This window comes from Rhododendron vialii, chromosome 13a, assembly GCF_030253575.1.
Source record: "Rhododendron vialii isolate Sample 1 chromosome 13a, ASM3025357v1".
Classification (NCBI taxonomy): domain Eukaryota; kingdom Viridiplantae; phylum Streptophyta; class Magnoliopsida; order Ericales; family Ericaceae; genus Rhododendron; species Rhododendron vialii.
This window is the reverse complement of record NC_080569.1, coordinates 521,217-539,355: the sequence shown is the minus strand read 5'-3', so window position 1 is coordinate 539,355 and position 18,139 is coordinate 521,217. Positions and strand designations below refer to the sequence as shown.

At 36.9% G+C, this 18,139-nt stretch overlaps 2 protein-coding genes across 2 annotated transcripts; both read left to right on the top strand.

The window, feature by feature from the left end:
* Positions 1-6,944: 6,944 nt before the first annotated feature.
* On the top strand, positions 6,945-8,542 carry LOC131313655 (transcription factor UPBEAT1). The gene has a single exon (XM_058342089.1). The coding sequence runs from the start codon at positions 7,784-7,786 to the stop codon at positions 8,171-8,173; it is 390 nt and encodes a 129-aa protein (XP_058198072.1). The 5' UTR covers positions 6,945-7,783; the 3' UTR covers positions 8,174-8,542.
* Positions 8,543-14,501: 5,959 nt separating this feature from the next.
* LOC131313165 (probable WRKY transcription factor 57) lies at positions 14,502-17,090 on the top strand. Its single transcript, XM_058341312.1, has 3 exons — positions 14,502-15,161; positions 15,558-15,707; positions 16,523-17,090. The coding sequence occupies exons 1-3, from the start codon at positions 14,686-14,688 to the stop codon at positions 16,890-16,892; spliced, it is 996 nt and encodes a 331-aa protein (XP_058197295.1). The 5' UTR covers positions 14,502-14,685; the 3' UTR covers positions 16,893-17,090.
* Positions 17,091-18,139: the final 1,049 nt, after the last annotated feature.

The following is an 18,139-nucleotide window of genomic DNA, read 5'->3' as shown; positions in this document are numbered from 1 at the left end:
AATTGGTGGGTGGGTGGGTTGTTTTGGTAAAAACAAATTAGGATCACAAAACTTTGCCTTTGAGCTTGAGGGGCCCATACCACTAAAATTAGAAAGGGCCACGCCAACCATACCGAGTGTACTTAAATTGGGCAGCCCTGTTTGGGGTTGGGGCATCTTCTTTTGAGTTCTCCTTCACTTTTTGGGATTTCTTTGTCGTCTTTTTTTTTATTTTTTATTTTCAGTTATGTCCATCATTTTCTGTCAACAAATGCAATTTTATTTTTTGACTTGAATAAAATCAAACTGGGAAAATCTTAATGGAATTAATTTGTTAAGACAGTAAATAAATAAAAAAATTGTTTTTCCTCGGATTCTTTGTTTTTTTTAGTGAAATGAAAAATACTAACCTCAATCCATTAGATGAAAGGCAATGTATTAAAGTTGTGTTCAGCTTTGAAATTTGAAACTTTACTATAAGGCCAATTAACGGTGGTTGTTATTTCGAAGTATGGAAAAAATTAACGATTGTTAGAAGTTTATTTTAGACAAATATAAAACTAAATTAACTTCTCTAGACATCCCAAACAGAGCTCTGAAAAGAAGAAAATAGTAGCCCATAAGAGATTTATTTTGGAATGGCAATTCAGCTTACGCCCAAAGAAGTGCAAACCTCTGTCTACATGGCTTTTTATCTCAGCCCACTGGCTGCGGGAAGGCCCACCCATGGCAAACTATAAGGTACACCCCCATGTCTAAAAGCCCACTTGAGATTATGAAAATACAATTGCCCAAAATAATGGTTTTAAATTTAGGGAAAATAACGGCCCAGGACGTGTTTTGATAATTAATATCCGCCAAGGACATACTGAGAACATTTGAGAACATTTGTTAATGCTGAAAATGTCCTTGAAAGGTATTAATTATCAAACACGTCATTGGCCGTCATTTTCCCTTAAATTTATAATGAGAGGCAATAGAGGGGGTGAGGAAAACACCGACATAGTAGTTAAGGCCTGATATTTTAGGGATTTGTTTCCTAGGTTAGTTTATACAGAGTTTTTTCCTGATTTTAATTGAGACTTTTGCAAGTAGGCAGTGGGATTGGTCTTTTAGGATTAATCTATGTGTGTGTAAACTATAATCCAGACACCTGAGTTATAAAAAAACCCAAACGATTAGCTAAGCTAGGATAGCTTTATAATAACCTTTATAATCTCACGTGGAAGAACATGGGATCAAGTTCCAAGTCCCATTGATGATAAAATAAAATAAAATAAAGTTTCAAGTCCCATTCACTTCATTTGTCTTACAGTGCATTCTCTAAATTATATTGGTCATTCATTTTTGTAAATTTAACGATATTGCATTACACCGCTACTAATACCCAATTAATTATAGAGGACCCGCAATCGAAGGCACTACAAGAGTGTAGTAATTTGGGGCATCACGGGAACCCACCTTGTGGCCCTAAAGAAGTAGTAATATAAAAAATAATAATAACCACAAAGATAAAAGTAAAGTACAGATATTGTGTTTGAAACTTTACCATAGGACAATGAACCGTTGTTAGAAGTTTATTTTAAACGAATATAAAACCAAATTTAACTTTTCTAGACATCCCAAACAGAGCTCTTAAAGGAAGATAAAAGCCCATGGTGTCAAACCTCTGCCTGTTTGTTGGGTTTCTGGAAGGTGGTACACAGTAGTCGTGGTTGCATCGTTTGTCGGTTCACTCTAGGGTGCTGGTATCACGGCATTGAAGATGTCTAGATTTCATATGTGATTTCTTGGGTTTGAGCTGGGGATCTGTTTGGATTCTCTATTATCTAGATCTAGATTGGTTCTCTTCTGACGATTTCATCGGTCTTGCTTCTGCAGGAGGTAGTGTCGAAGTTTTGGTTCATTCTTGTATCTTTTGATGGAATTTGTATTGCCTTCAGGCTTTGTTATGAAATAAAATGAATTGAATGTATTAAAAAAAAAAAAACCCTCTACCTCTGCCTGACAAAACTGCGGCTCTTGCTTACAGGGCTTTTTATCCCGAGTAATTCTACCTCCACGCCCAAAACACACACTCATATACACACCCACACACACTAGAGTGTGTAGTGTGTGTGGGGCCCACACACTTGTGTGTGTAGATGTGTATTTGGGTGTGTGTTTTAGGTGTGGAAGTAGAATAATTGTTTTATCCCAGCCCATTGGCTGCGGGAAGCCCACCCATGGCAAAACGAAGGTACCCCCATGTTTAGCATCCAAAATTTGAGATAATGAAAAGAGAAAATTTCAAAATGGCACCTGAATTTTCATTGCAATGTTACAAAAATACTTAAACTTCACTTTATTTCAATTAAACATCTAGACTTACAAAATCCCCAAAATGAGACACCTGCCGTTAGTCTCCATCCATTTCATCCATAAATTGCTGATGTGGCACACTTCACTCGTTAAATGGGCCCATTTCACATGTTAGGAAGCAAATGAAATGCACACAATGACAACCCAACACTACCCTACTTCACTTTTCTTCATCTTTTAATTGTGCGCACAATCAAAACTCAACGGATCAAAATAAAATAAAATAAAATAAAAACCCCACAAACCTCCAATCTAGTCCCCTTCACTGGACCAGTCGGAGAAGTTCCCACCGCCACTGATGAGGTTTCTTAGGAGCAATTTCGTTGGTTGAAGCAGAGGTAAATCACGTTCCAGCCCAATGTTCAGAATCAAGGATTGTTGAAGAAATCAAACTGAATTTGGGAGAAATTGTGGATTCGGTTGATGGGAAAGCAGAGGAAATTAGGAGGGTTCAAAAAGTGGAAGAGACGATGGATCTAGCACAGTGAAAGGGTAGGATTTTGATTGTGTGCATGTCTTTTACTTCCTAACATGTAAAATGGGGCCAGTTAACAGGTGATGTGTGCCACATCAGCAATTTTGTTGACGGAATGGATGGAGATTAACGGCAGATACCTCATTTTGAGGATTTTGTAAGTTCAGGTGTTTAATTGAAATAAAATAAAGTTTAGATGTTTCAGTGACATTGGAGTGAAAGTTCAGGTGTCATTTTGAAATTTTCCCTAATGAAAATACATTAGCCCAGAATAATGGTTTTAATGGATAAGGAAAACCAAAAAGGTTCCGATTCTCCTTGTCCAAGTTTAGAATTGAATAAAAAATTTCAAGGTGGACCATATATTAGTTCTTGTAATCACACGTGAAAGAACATGCCCGAAGGTTAGAGAAGCTGCTAGCCAAGCTAGGATAGCTAGCTCAATTATCACATGGAGAACATGGCTTGCAAAATGGCTTGGGAGGAAAATGAAACTTGTGTGGGGACTACACGTTCGTGCATTCACCCCATAATTTGGGGCCACAAATATGGAATTAGGTAATGTTCATGGCTCAATGTGCACCACATGGTAATGGTCCATTGGAGGACCTCTCCTCAATATTTGAGCCAACAATTTATTGGCATCATATGATGTTTCGATGATGTAAATTCGAACTTATTAAAGTTCAATTTGTCTTGAAATTTTCAAACTTTGTTGTGTGATATTTAGCCCTGTTCCAGAACGGGTTTAAGAACTTATTTTTTGTCTAATAATAAGGTATGTTCTACAAAGGATGAATAAGTTCTTATATTTTAAAAAGATAATTTCAAGCTAAAAAATTATGTGCTTACGCAAATAATTTTCCTATCAATATGGATATTGTTTGATAGATCTCATTGAGATTTTTAATATAGTGCAAAAAAAATTGAAAAATTATTTTTCATTTACATTATTTTTGAATTTGAAAATGTGAAATAAGAAGCTTATTAATTTGGGCTTTGTGGAACAACCCTTCTTATTTTTCTTTGAGAAATTCTAAAATAAGTACTTATTTTTTAAGAAGGTTTCTGGAACGACACCTTAATTAACAAACGTATATGGCCTTGGATGATATGTACTCCGATTTTTGCTCTTGATTTAAGCCACTTCTTTGGAAAGATTTACGATTGATTCTATGTTTAATAAGAGGAGCCAAAATAAAGAGAAATCAAAATATTCTCTATATATGAACATTCAGAACTAGTGCTGGAAAGAGCAGAGCAGGGCAGGAATTTGGACAGTACTACGTGAGTTTGGACTCTCTCAACCAAATCTCATAAAAGATCAGTTTTGGGGTCAGCAAAATTAATGGCGGGTTATGTCTTTTGCCCAGACGTACGTACTAGTTTGAGTCCCCTTTGTGCTGTGATCGATCGATCGATCGACAACAAACTATAACACTAATATTTAGCAAACGAAAAAAAGAAAAGAAACAAGAATTAAACCCAAGACATAAACAATCGTGCATTAGATTAGAGGAAGAAGAGGGGGCCGGGGTAGCTAGCCCACACTCCTTTCTAGCTACATGCATGTTCATTATAACGTGCGCCCAACTCAATTTTTGGATAATATTAAGCATATATATATATATATATATATATATATATATATATACACACACACCTCTGGTCTACATATAGGGATCAGGGCCCTCTAACTCTTTTAGTCCCATGCATGTTACATGCCTAAAAACCATTCGACCTCACCTACCATGCATACTTAGCCAGCTATAATGTTCTCTTGTTTTCTTGGCCTAATTAAGGCTAAACAATTGAGTATGCACGTGCAAGCATGTTCTCCAGCCAACCTTTTTAATAGTACCAAAATTATATTACATCTGTCCAATTTGCATGATCACAAATTAATGTCACCACAAACTATATTCGCGGCCGGCATACTCAGCTCGAACCAGACATATATATATATATACACACACACACACACCACGGATCCAGTGAGGGATCCCTTACCAGTTTACCGTGCGGACCTCCCCTTTTCCAATCGAATTGCGACAATCCGAGCCGCTCAATGTGTTCAGAACGTGATTTTAAGGGTACCCGTGAGAAATCAGCAAAAAAAATGATCGGGAAGGGCTTGATCCGAGCATTTTTTTACTGAACCGTTCAATAAAAAACTGCTCGGATCAAGCCCTTCCCGATCATTTTTTTTGCTGATTTTTGTAGGGTACCCTTAAAATCACGTTCTGATCACTTTGAGCGGCTCGGATCGTCCCAATTCGATCGGAAAATGGGAGTCCCGCACGGTAAGTCCGTGTGGGATCCCTCAAGAGAACCGGACTCTATATATATATATATATGCATGTATGTTAAAACATGATCAGTTCTGATAAGTTAATCAAATTTGTAAAATATTATTTAATCAGCTTTATATAGAGAGGGGAATATATAATTAACGTAGTAGTTCTGGTTCCATGAATGTCAACAAAATACCTTCCTACTGGAGTATATATTATGTAGCATCCCAACATATATACGAGTATTATCCAGTACTTTTGTTGGCACAAACATCGACAAATTCAGAGTCCATCCACTGGCTTCCTCTTTGGAAACGTGGGCTTAACCACCATAATTAAGAGTGTGCATTGCCCTGTTCATTGAGCTAGAATTAATGATAAAATTAAGGAACCCTAAAATACAGATTAGGGTATATTGGGTTACTTTTGTTGTGTATAATACAATATATAATTGTTTTAAAAAAAATGGGGAGTGATTTTGGCATTCCCCAAAGCACTCTTCAAGGGAGTGCCAAAATCAATTCAACTGCACTCCCTTTCAATTTGGGGAGTGTCAAAATCAATATATTCCTCAAAAAATTTGTTTTTGTGATCCTTTCACTTCAAACCAAGAGAGTCAAGGGAAGTACTTTGAAAAAATAACAAAGAGCATCGCTAGTGGTTGGAGCCAATTTCTTGAAGTCACATCTTTTTTTTTTTTGGTAACTCAACCATTTCATTGCACGCAAACAAACCCAAACATAAGGCATAGCCCTTACAAGCGTCACTTGTAAAATTTTGACAATGTGATTTTGCCAAATTTTGACAAAACTACTCCATTGGTACCAAAGCTATTTTTTGGCCAACCTGACTTGTAGGAGTGTCCAAGAAAACCGTCCGAACCGTAAAACCGGTCCGATCTGGTCCGAACCGTCCTATTTGGTCCAGTTCTACGGTTACGTTACGGTTCCCAAATAATAAAAACCGTTAATTTTGGTTTGATTACTGGTTGTCAATTAATGAACCAAAGATGCTATATGCACAACGGTTGTGCAAAATATCAAACACAACCAATCTTCATCCGTTCATTGTTGTAATAAATGGTCAAGATTCCTTCAAACATTTCCTTGGAAGAGTTAAACTTTTCATTGGAAAAGTTTTTTTAAAATCTAGAGCGTCCAAACACATCTGAACGGTTAGAATTGGTTACACAACACACACAACGGCTGTGTGAGTTTCATTTCCGTTAATGAACCGTGGTTAGAACCGAACCGGACCGTTTAAAACTAACATAAATATAGAAAGACATATGTGTGTAATTAAATATGTATTTAAATTTGGTAGGTTAATCTTTTCCTTGCTAAACTAATTTATATAGAGATGAAATCTCATTTGTTAGGAAAACTTTTATTTTCTTTCTTTATTTCCTATTCTAGCAGATTATATTCCTATTTCTTTAATTTTATGAGTTCATATTTTGTGAATAAGTGTTTGGATGCTTATTGGATGGAACCGGAACCAAACCAAAACCGGACCGGTGTTGCGGTTTGGTTCTGGTTCGGTTCTATGCATATATTGGTTAGGTTCTAGTTCCCAATTTTTTAGAACCGTTTGAAATGGTCCGGTTACTGATTTTCTAGAGAACCGGACCAATTCGGACCGTGTACACCCCTACTGATTTGTAGCCATTGGATCACTCCCACATCATAGCCGTACAATCACTCCCAATCCTAGGCATTGGAAAAAACGGCCCGGACCATTTTCTCGGCCGAAGAAATGGCCAAGCCATCTTTTGGCTCCTGTTTTGGCCTGCCGTTGGAGAGTTGCAAAATATATGGCCTTGAAGCCATTTTGTGGCTTTGGCCGGAGGTATGGCTTGCCGTTTGGAGATGCTCTCGGTCCATAATAACCAAGAGTTTCAGCTCATAATTTTAAAAAAATTAGTGACGCTTCAATATAGATGGGTTTCCTGTCATGTAAATAAAAAAATAACCAAGAAGTAATTGGGTTCATATTATGAATTAGGCACTGAATTTAGGGAGTGGGAAAGGAATAATCCAGGGTGTTTTGATGAGATGGAGTTGATAAAAGAGGATAGCTAGGGCGGTTTAAGGAATTTAGCTGAGTGAGGGATGGTGAATGGAATCATGTGGGTGCATGTGCATGTGCATTGGGTTGGGTTGGATAACTAACATGCCCAAAAGCAAGAAGCTGATCATCCCCACTCTGGTTCTATATATCTTGTTCGCCGATTCGGACAGCAAGGAAAGAAAATGATCCACAAACCGAAAAATGGAGGAAAACATTTATATATCTAACTAAAATATCATTATATATTATGCAAATGATCGTCTTTTACACAGCACCTGAAATGGCAATCATGAAAATGGTCGGTCTACATAAGGCCATGTATATGAAGAAATTAAGAGCTCAACAAGCTAGATTTCAAAAACTGGGGTGGAATTCTGAATTTGAAATTACATAGTGGACCCCAATTTCTGGCTGCCTTAATTAATTAGAATAATTACTTCATATTGTCCAATTTATCCACAATAGCTAGCCACCAACCCATTCCCCCCAAGAAACGTACATATAAAACCCCCCCTCCTTTGTGCAATCGAGCAAGCAACAACTCCATCAGTTTTGTTCTGAGAGAGAGAATTGGTAGTGTTGTGATTTTAAATCCTTTTGAGCCATGGGTGATCATGATGCTCCACAATCCCTCCTTGGTTACCAAGGAAAGGGAAGGAGGTGGAATTCAAATGGGCCATTATTGCCCTCGGAGAACAAAGTTTCCAAGGCGCAATCGACAAGAAGATGGAAAGAGATCAGCAAGAGGCCCAGGATGATTTTGATGAAGAGGAGGTATGTCCGTCTACAAGGCTCTACAAGGCCGGCAGCAGCAAATGTCTTTGAGAAACGGGTTAGAGTCTTGAGGAAACTTGTTCCGACCAAAGAGTACTCTGAGGGTCTCGATGGGCTTTTCAGAGATACGACGGACTATATTCTTGCTTTAGAGATGCGAGTCAAAGTGATGCAAATCATGGTAAAAGCATTATCAGGAGGATCTGATGATGATGAATGACCAAATTAAATGATTGATTCATTTGTAAATTAAGGCTAGCTGTCCGGTCATTTTTCTTCTTCTTTCATTTTGTTGTTGTATCTGTTTTCCATGTGACGTACAAATGCTGGATTTCAAAGGCCTGTTATTATTTGTTCATGTTGTCTAGATTTAGGGGCACGCGGCATTAATTAATTAGTTGATCGATTGTGTGAAAATTGATGACTTTGAGAGAGATTAGTAGTTAGTTAGTTTGTGTATTGATCATTGATTTGTTCTTTTATTCATTGTTTTGAAATCATTTGTTCTTTTACTGTATTAGTTTGTTTTAATTAAGGAGATTCTAAATTGGGTGGTTTTGTTCTTCCATATATTATTGTTTCTTTTAAATGATCATTTGTTGTTTTACACAGCTGGTTCTTTGTTTTTAATTAAGGAGATTCTAAATGGGACATTGGTTTGTAGAAATATATCTAATTAATTTGTGTTACTCCATTCCCAAAGGGCCGGCCGGGCTCTTAAAAGTTAAAACTCTACCCGGAGTTGATGAACTGACCGGCCATGTGGATATTTGTTTGTTCTCTTGCAAATGATCATTATTCTGGTGATTAGTCATCATCCTTTTAAATTAAGGAGCTTTAACACCAAACCAAACCACAGCAGCCAGCTATTTTTGTTTTAGGTAAAGAGTGTCGCTCAACAAATTAAAAAGTTTTTGCAAGATCGATCGAGATCCTCTCATATAAAAATGTTCACCCCTTGGTGGTGAAGCCAGCCCCATGAGCAACATTTGCAAACGTGAGTGGTTGATTGCGGTCATGTGACAGTTCTTGCTTAATTTGCCTCAACAAAGAAAACTTCAATACTTTCCAACCATTATGGAGAAGGTGAAAACAAACTAAATAAGAGCTTAAAAACAATGCTCGATCTACTTAAACCGAAATAAAGAAAGAACTCCATTGCTTTGGAAGTAATGTACGTACTCAACCTTTTGAGGATTGGATCGAGTTGGGTCTGGAAAGCTAACACTAACCCCAGAATTCGTAATTTTCTTTGGCTTGCTGCTCAAAACCGATTGAAAACGAAGGATTTACTCTTTCTTCGAAAAATTACTCAAAATGATCACAAAAGTTTTTTTAAAATTATTTTAGCATTGCTCATCACAAATTTTTTTGATTGAAGTGTGGGTAAAAAGTGCTCCTGCTAGCCCTAGTACATGACTCCGCCACTGGAATACTGGATAGGATTTGCGTTGTGTTTGGATATTTTTCTAGATCATAAGAGGGACAATAAAATTGGTCAACACTTGCATTTATTAATTAACCATTTCTTTTTAAAATTAGAAACATTAGGTTGATTTAGGGATTGAACTTGGATTTATGGGTTTGCTCCCTCCTAAGGTTGGAGGCTCAAAACTTCTCAAGTGCTATCAACTTCGTATGGAGCTTTGTTCTGACTTTAGTTAAGCTCCTTGCTAGTGGACGGTGGAATTGGTCCCCTTGGATTGATCGGAATGTGTGTAAGCTGACCTAAACACATGAGATATAAAACAATGCAGGGAGGATATTATGTTAATAGTACTAATCTTTTGGGATGGTTTACTGAGGTTTGCTAATGTTTTGGGCCTAAAATGAGGCAGGCCGAATAAGTCTGATCCAAGAACAATTTGTCTGGGCTGAGTTACGTTTCCTAAAATCTTCACTAATTGGGTTGAGCCGACATCTAGTGTGTGGCCTTTGAGGTACAATTTCTCCTCAAAGCATTCATTATTACATAAGAAGCGACTTTGTGTTTGTACTTGGGAACATTTCCCAAACTCTCTTGAGAACCAAAGACTTTGTAGTCTCTGGAATATCTCAACAAGAGTCATTGGGACTTAAATTTTGTAGTTTTGTTAGATTGTGTTGAGGTTTGCCTTTGTGTAGGTTCTTGTTATGTGGGTTTAACTCTCCTTGTTTTTTGAGTTGATTGATTATAAAATGCGCAAGTTACAAAAAAAAAAAGTGACTATATAGCTATTCAATGGTGCTAATTTTTCAAGGCGTCACAGTTGAGACCCCAAAATGCTGGTCCATCCCTCTTATGTCCTTTTGCTTTCTTTTCACCATTAGCAAAGTAGATGAAACAGTTAATATTTTAGGCTTCATATAGAAACACGTCCATGCAAAAAGTTAGCATGATGGAACATCGATAGTAATGTCAACAGTTCACATTTGAGGAGGATAATAAAATGCACGGTGAAAGTTCTAAATTAAATCACATTTGCCGTCCATTCAATCTTGTATAAAAGTAAATTATTGACATAGCTATCAATGTCCGATCAAAGCTAATCTTTTAAATGACGTATTCGCTGCGATAAGTTAAAATAAAATGTTCTGATACACGCTGTTGTGGGCGTTGTGGCTCTGGGCTGGGTTGGCCCACAACAGTCTGAAACTAGACCAATCAGAAGGAGATTATTATATAAGATCGACGACCAGAGGCTGCTCCAAAGGTCTAACCTTTAATTTCCAGTTTTTCTGTTCCCATGTGCAGGTAGCGCAAATTAAGCTCAAGTTGCTGTTTGAATGTGAAAAATTAAAACAAATGGTATCATGCATGCGTGGTTGACGACGCACAAGACACAAGGTACCAACCAATATTAATTTCTCATGTCTAAATAAATACTACTAACATCGATAAATTGCAAGGGTAATAAATATAATTGTCAAACTGGATAATTTTATGCGTTGGATAAGCTTAACTAAGGATTGTTAGCTCCACATCTGGTACTGGATAAGCCCAAGGACTGGACTTAAAGAAAGAATTACTTGCATGCATGGTGGCCATGCCATTTTATAAAATCTGAAGGTTAATTAGGCCAATCCAAGAAAAGTACTATCTCTCTAGGTAAAATTTTTAGAATCACGGGAGACAGCTAGCTAGAAATTAAACGTTATGGTTAATTTACATTCATATCCATCCACCAATAATTGAGGATGTTTCTAACATTTTAATATCTGATTGAATATATGCTTAATCACCTAGAGGTGTTAACCAAGATAGAAACTTTTGTGTATCCCGGGGATATCAAGTCCCATGGTATCCCCTCTGGTCCGTTTCTCATTTTTCCGGCCATTTTTTTTTTAATCACATTTTGATGATCGACTCCGTTCATTTTATAGAGTTTGGCGAGAACCTTATTCATACCAAAAATCGCATTCATCGGACTTTATTTGATACATGATCGGCACACGTGAAAATCGCAAAAAATCCAAAATTGGGTTTTGATTTAGTATGTTTTTGTTTTTTTTACCCAGTTTTGGTTTTCTTCAATATTCACGTGTGCTAATCATGCATCAAATAAAGTTCAATGAACGCAATTTTTGGTATGAATAAGGTTCTTACCAAACTCTAAAAAATGAACAAAGCCGATCAACAAAAATATATCAAAAAATGGCCGAAAAAATGAGAAACAGACTGGAGGGGATACCAAGGGGATTGGTATCCCCGGGATACACAAAAGTTTCTCAGATAGGCGATGGTTACATCCTCGAATTATCTAGTATGTACCATAATTAGCGTTTGGATACTGGTTAGCATGGAATTAGGAAAAGATGAGTCTCATGAATTTAAGCCATTGTCAGATCAGAGATGATTAATTACTCCATAAGATATTGAATGATCTATAATCCAATCGCTGTAATTTGTCGCTTCAAGTTCTCTGTATTCATTTTTACCTATTCCTTTGTTTTTCATATCTTTCAAATTTTTTGTGATCCATTCACCGAATGAAAAACATGAATAGTACATGAGATTTTGAGTTTTGAATTTTAGTAAGCGCCACTTGAGAAATCTCAAAACAAAAGAGAAGCCCCACTAGTACTACACTACACGTGGAGAAAGAGAGAGAGAGATAGATAGATGATTGATGTAAGTGCGAATTGGGCCGTTGCATGCGGTGGCGGGTAACAATAATCAAATCTACGAATGCTAGCCCTGCCACTCGACTCGTAAAACGACTTGTAAAATGAAGATCGATGATGCTGACATTTTTATTTTGAAATGCAATGTGTTAAGGCTAGTTTGCGCACACCATAATCTAAATTTTTCAATCTTTTTCAGAGTTCTTTTACATGCTAACGTGTAAGATAGTGTGACCCCAAGAGATATTAAAATAAAATAAAAGTAAGATGAAATAAACTTGGAAGTATCAGAAGAGCATTTGGCGGGGTTGACGGTGACATCCGGAAGCAAACAAAACCACTTTTTCATTACCAGGACCAGTTTATATTCGCGTCCATACGGGTTTAGGTGTAATTTTGTCTCCTTTTGAGCTACCAAACGTATCCCAGAAGCAATCTCTATGGTCAAACATTCCCCCAGGCCATTAATTAATACTAGTATTTTACTACTATTTACATAATAGTACTAGTAGTACAATATTTACGAAAACATTATTATGAAACAATTGCAGTTAAATATTATGAGCAGATCGATCAAGCAACCATCTCACTTAACACTTGTTCGTTTTATTTGGGTCTCAAAACCCTAGCGAATAATTCTCAATAAATTTGTTCTATCCAACTATCTCTCTCCATTTATCATTTTAGAAAATTCCCTTAAAATACAAACCAAACACACACTGGGGATGGGAGAGGGATACTCCAATAATGATAGAAATGCAATAACTACAAGGCAAAGGAGGAGATCTAAACAGCGTGCTTTAGAAGCAAAGCCAAGAATATTCCAAAGCCGCGTGAAATCTGGGGGCACGTTACGGCTGACGTCAGGCATATTGATGAGATACGTTGGATCAGACACGTGTATGGTATTGGAGGATTTGTGGGCCTTCACCCGGATAGCAAAATCAACGGCAGATTACACGTGTGGGATTAAAAAAACAAAGGCCCAAACAGTCAGTCGTGCATCGACATGCGCAATGATATCGACCGGGGTTTGTGCATCGTCAGTCCGTGACCCAATTTCACTTCACCACTTTAATTAATTAAGGCCTTGTTCTCGTAAGGGATTTTTCCTTTCTACCTTTTTGTCCTTATTTAATTTTTATTTTTGTATTAATGAATTTAGTGCTAAATTTTTGTGAATTATTAATTCACCTCGACAAAAAGAATTAAAAAATCAAAACACCAAAAACCCAAAAAGACCCAAAAACCTGTTGGATAGGAGCATATTCTTTTTTAAAGAAAATGCAGATTGTTCTAGACTAGTTTGTGCACATCTTTAGAATGAAGCAGACATTTAGGTCTCAAGTAAAGACCACCGGACCAACCCCGTGTAATTTATTGTTTGCACAGTTCTTTTTAATCACATTTTAGTTCCAACATTTAACATAAATTTCAACCGTTTTTATTTTCACCTTGACAATAAATTTTTTAATGTATTCACTGTAGTTCCACAATTTTCTAACCTTAATACTGACCAGAAACTTTGTAATTTTATTTGAATAAAAAAAATGCTCAAAATTTAAAAAGGAGTATTTTTTTTCCCATTAATTTACATTGAATAGACAACAAAAATTAGTCAAGGTTAAGGCTCTATAAGAAATCAACTAAAGGGTAGTTTCACAAATGTGCTAAAAGTACGTAGTAAAAGTATCCTTTTTTTTCCTTTTGTATTTCGTGAAGGAAAAAATGCTCTTAGTATTAAGCACTTTTGAAAAACTAGGCTGGATAAGCATTCGATCAATTCATTGTAATTCATAATTCGACCTGCAAAATCTAAATTAAAAACGGAACAAATTATTTCTACGGAAGCCTCAACTGTTCTCTTTTGCTAAACTTATTCCAGCACATATTTGTGTGAATGCCGCAATGAAATGAAGTGTTGGACTTCCATAACTCCGTACCAATACGTGGTGGAAGCTCCGCAGCAGTATGTGGTTGAGGAGCAGTGAATATCCTCGAGTAGAGTAGATAGAGAAGCTCTCCACCTGCGCAGGAGTACATAAGAGTATTTACGTACGTATACACTAGTTTTGTGGCGTATGATCGATGCATGTACTCACCGTATATATATATAACTTGATGGCGTGTTCTCACAGTAGCTAGTGGGACTGGGACTGGGAGGAGTAAACTGGTTTACCGGTCGAAAATAACTAACGCAATCACGACGTCAGACCGAGTCAGACCCTAGTCACCCTATGCCTCTCTCTCTCTCTCTCTCTCTCTCTCTCTCTCTCTAGTAGCTAGGAGTACTAGCATTAACATTAAATGCCTGCAATCGTGTATTCGGAAACAGTCTTTTTGACTGCCCCAATCCTTCCCGGTCAAATCTTTGTGCCCAAGCCACAACGCACCGAATAGAGTAGTACACTTATTAATAAAAAAACTCTTTTTCATTTTGTGTTCATACTCTTCAGACCTCACCTTTCGTAACCTAACCCAAAACCTCCCCTTCTCTCTCTCTCTCTTTTCACTTTTCTCATCGTTCTCTTTAAAACTAGACTAGATAAAGAGAGAGAGAGAGAAAGATAGATAGATAGAGAGACGCTTTATTTATAATTTGCATTCTTTTTGGATCCGACACAACACATGGAGCGGAAAGAAGCGGTAAAGGCCGAGCTGGATTCGAACCCATCTCCCTTATTTTACCATCATTTTCCTGCAGATAAGTTGTACTACGACTTGTTAAGCACTGAAGGATCTGTAGAAAAGAGCTCATTAGGGTTCATGGACTTACTGGGTATTCGAGATTTTTCCCCTAATTCCTTTACTAGTAGTATTCTTGATCATCATCATCATTTCTTGCAATTTCCTACACCATCATATCCACTTGAACCCTGCGGACCGGAGTCGAGTACCCAAACTTCAGCTTCATTAGTACTACAACCGGAATCAATCTCCGTGGACCCCACCACCCCCAACTCGTCCATTTCATCGGCTTCAAGTGGTGCCGCCGCTATTAACATTGACGAACACAAGAGTAGTACTACTTGGTCTAGGGCAGCTGATCATGAACATGAACAAGAAGAAGAAGAAGAGGAAGAGCACCAAAAGACCATGAAACAGTAAGTACCCTGTTTGTTTGGTTGCTTTTTTTTCCTTTTTTTTTTTTTTTTTTTCCTTCTTTTTCTTTTTCTTTTTGATGAGTTTTGCTTTTCGGAAACTTGACTATTGTATTATAATTTTCAGGGATTTATTTATTTATTTTTTTGCTAAGCTATAATTTTCAGGGATTTATACACACCCTTCGTTAAAAATGTGAATTTTTAATACATAAAACGAGTTTCGAAATACAGTTGTCCACTCATTGTCTTATAGAATAAAGATGGTTAATATTCATGAGATTTACAAAAGAAAAGAGATGGCTTTTTGATTTTGGGGAATTTCTTTTGGAATTGATAGTAGTAATATTTCAATTTGTTATCGTATTTTTGAATTTATGGTTGGTTGATATTCTATAGGTTGAAAGTAAAGAAGAGCGAGAAGAAGAAGAAGAGAGAGAGGGAGCCAAGATTTGCGTTCATGACGAAAAGCGAGGTAGATCATCTGGAAGATGGTTACAGATGGAGAAAGTACGGACAGAAAGCTGTCAAGAACAGCCCTTTTCCTAGGTACGTACGTACGTTTATCATTTCATTCACTTTTCTTTCTTATTCCTAGGAGTATTTGATTTTTCTGTGCTACAGAGTAATTTTTCTGGTCTAAGCTAAGCTCTAGATGAAGCTTTTTTCTTACGTACTTTGCAATATTTGCTCGACTCTGTGAGTCAGATTCGCGAAATTTCAATAATAGTAATCTCCTAGTTTCTTTTTGATATCGATCCAACTTTTCGATTGATCAGCTAGCGATCTTTCAAAGGCTTACAATCTGTTTCAGTTAAATTACCAATATATTATTTGTTCAAACTAGGCAAGATTTCTCTTTAACAGGTCGGGATCGATGTTGGATTGGAAGTTCATGATCAAATTTTATTCTCCATGGTCACTATATAATTTATTGACAAAAATCAATGAAGGACAAATAATCTACAGATTAATATTCATGCGTACGTAGGATTCTTATCCGGCCTGATCAATAATGTGAATTATGTCAAGTTGAAATTAGAAAACTCAATGATGACACCCAGACTGACACAGTACTAGTCATCGATCGCCATTTTTGTAAAATTAGAAATCTTGAATGGTAGGTGGTTTGATTAATAGGAGTTGAATATTTGTACCATGCCACCACATGCACGTCATTCTTTATGAAAGCTCTCTGCAAGATTGATTTTGCGTTGTCCTCATATATACTACGTACTGTGCATAAATATAGCACCCAGTTTGAGTAATATATATATATATATATATATATATGTAAAAGATTTTGAAGTACATGAGTACTACTTTCCTTTTCTTTTCTTTTTTGTGATTTTTGTTGGGATCAGGAGTTACTATCGTTGCACCAATGCTAGTTGTAATGTGAAGAAGAGAGTGGAGAGATGCATGGGTGACCCATCCATAGTTGTTACGACTTACGAAGGCAAACATACCCATCACAGCCAACTCATGCCTCGCGGCGCTACCACCTCTGCCGCCGGACTCCGACCAGCTACCGCCTTCAATGCCGCTGCCGCCCCTTTCCCGCCACAAATGTCTCCTCTTCAATCCCAGTTCATGACTAACTTGCCTCCGTTCTTGAACTGCGGTAATTACGCAAGTAGTAGTACCTTGTTAAATCCAACTTCTGCTTTGCTTACAGTCGACCATGGCCTTCTTCAAGACATTGTCCCTTCTCTTATGAGAAAGCTGGATTGATCGAAGATATGATCATGTAATTTTGTTGACTCACTTTTTTGTTTATGCTGAGAGACAGATCGAGTAGTGGATCATGGCATGGGAACCCCAATCAATTACTGTTATGTAATTAACTCGCTCTCCAACTAACTGGCATGGTGGTGATAATTAAACTTGCACCAGAACTAATTAAGTTCAACATGAAGTTCTCTGACCCCATTGATCGGATCGCTTTGCCATCTGTTTTTACCCTTCTAGTAGTTTGCAAGTCTGTTTCTTTTGCATAAAAAAGTTATTTGAGTTTTCTCTCTCGAGTGAGTTGTGTGTATAGAATAATTGACGGTAGGGAGAAACGGAACATACATGCTAGGTGCACAACAATTCGAACACAACACGAAACACAATTCCTCACATACACGTGGATCCCGTGTGTTAAATGTGTGTGGAACCAACATCTATGTGAGAGATTGTGTTTGATTTTGTGTTCGGATAGTTGTGCTATTTGTGCACCTAGCATCTCTTGTATTTTTTTGTTGCTATTTTTCCTTGATTTTTACTAGAATCGGGTCAATTTTTTGAATCGTTCGTTCGTTTTGACGAGATTGAGGAATTGAAAAAGTACAAAAATATAGAGCAAAGTTAAAAGCAGTTAGATCAATAAATATGAAGAAGTCTTATATTCCCTCCATCTAGATTTAACAGTCTTTTTTTAGAAGTTCGTATCGCTTTTCAATTGCTTACATCTCATAATATATAATAATTTATGTGATTTTTAAAAATATCTTCTAATAGAACTAATTGAGTTCTATCAAATAAGATTCATATTATATATAAAATTTGTTACCGATTTAAAAAAATACTCGTACAACTCATTTTTTATTTGGTTACAATAGAATAAGGGACCATTAAATGGAGACGGAGGGAGTGTATCTTTAGTGGCGTGTGTCAATTTTATTTTCAGCTTTGATTTATATTTTTCTATCAACAATGTGAGGCAAAATTATGACCAAAAAAAAAAAAAAGTAACTAAAAATCAGTACATATATTATCGATTTGTAGACTGTAGATAACAAAATTAATACTCCGTGGGAATTAAACCTGAATCGAGGACGAGGATTTGGTGAAGGGTAATTTAAGTGTGAATGACAGTGAGAGGGAGGGTGAGGGTGAGGTGAGTTTGGCGAATCCTGACCCACCCACCACTGTTGTTTTATCGAAGTTTTTGAATACTCCTCTCCCCACTGGACCCACTCCCTCCCACTAGAATC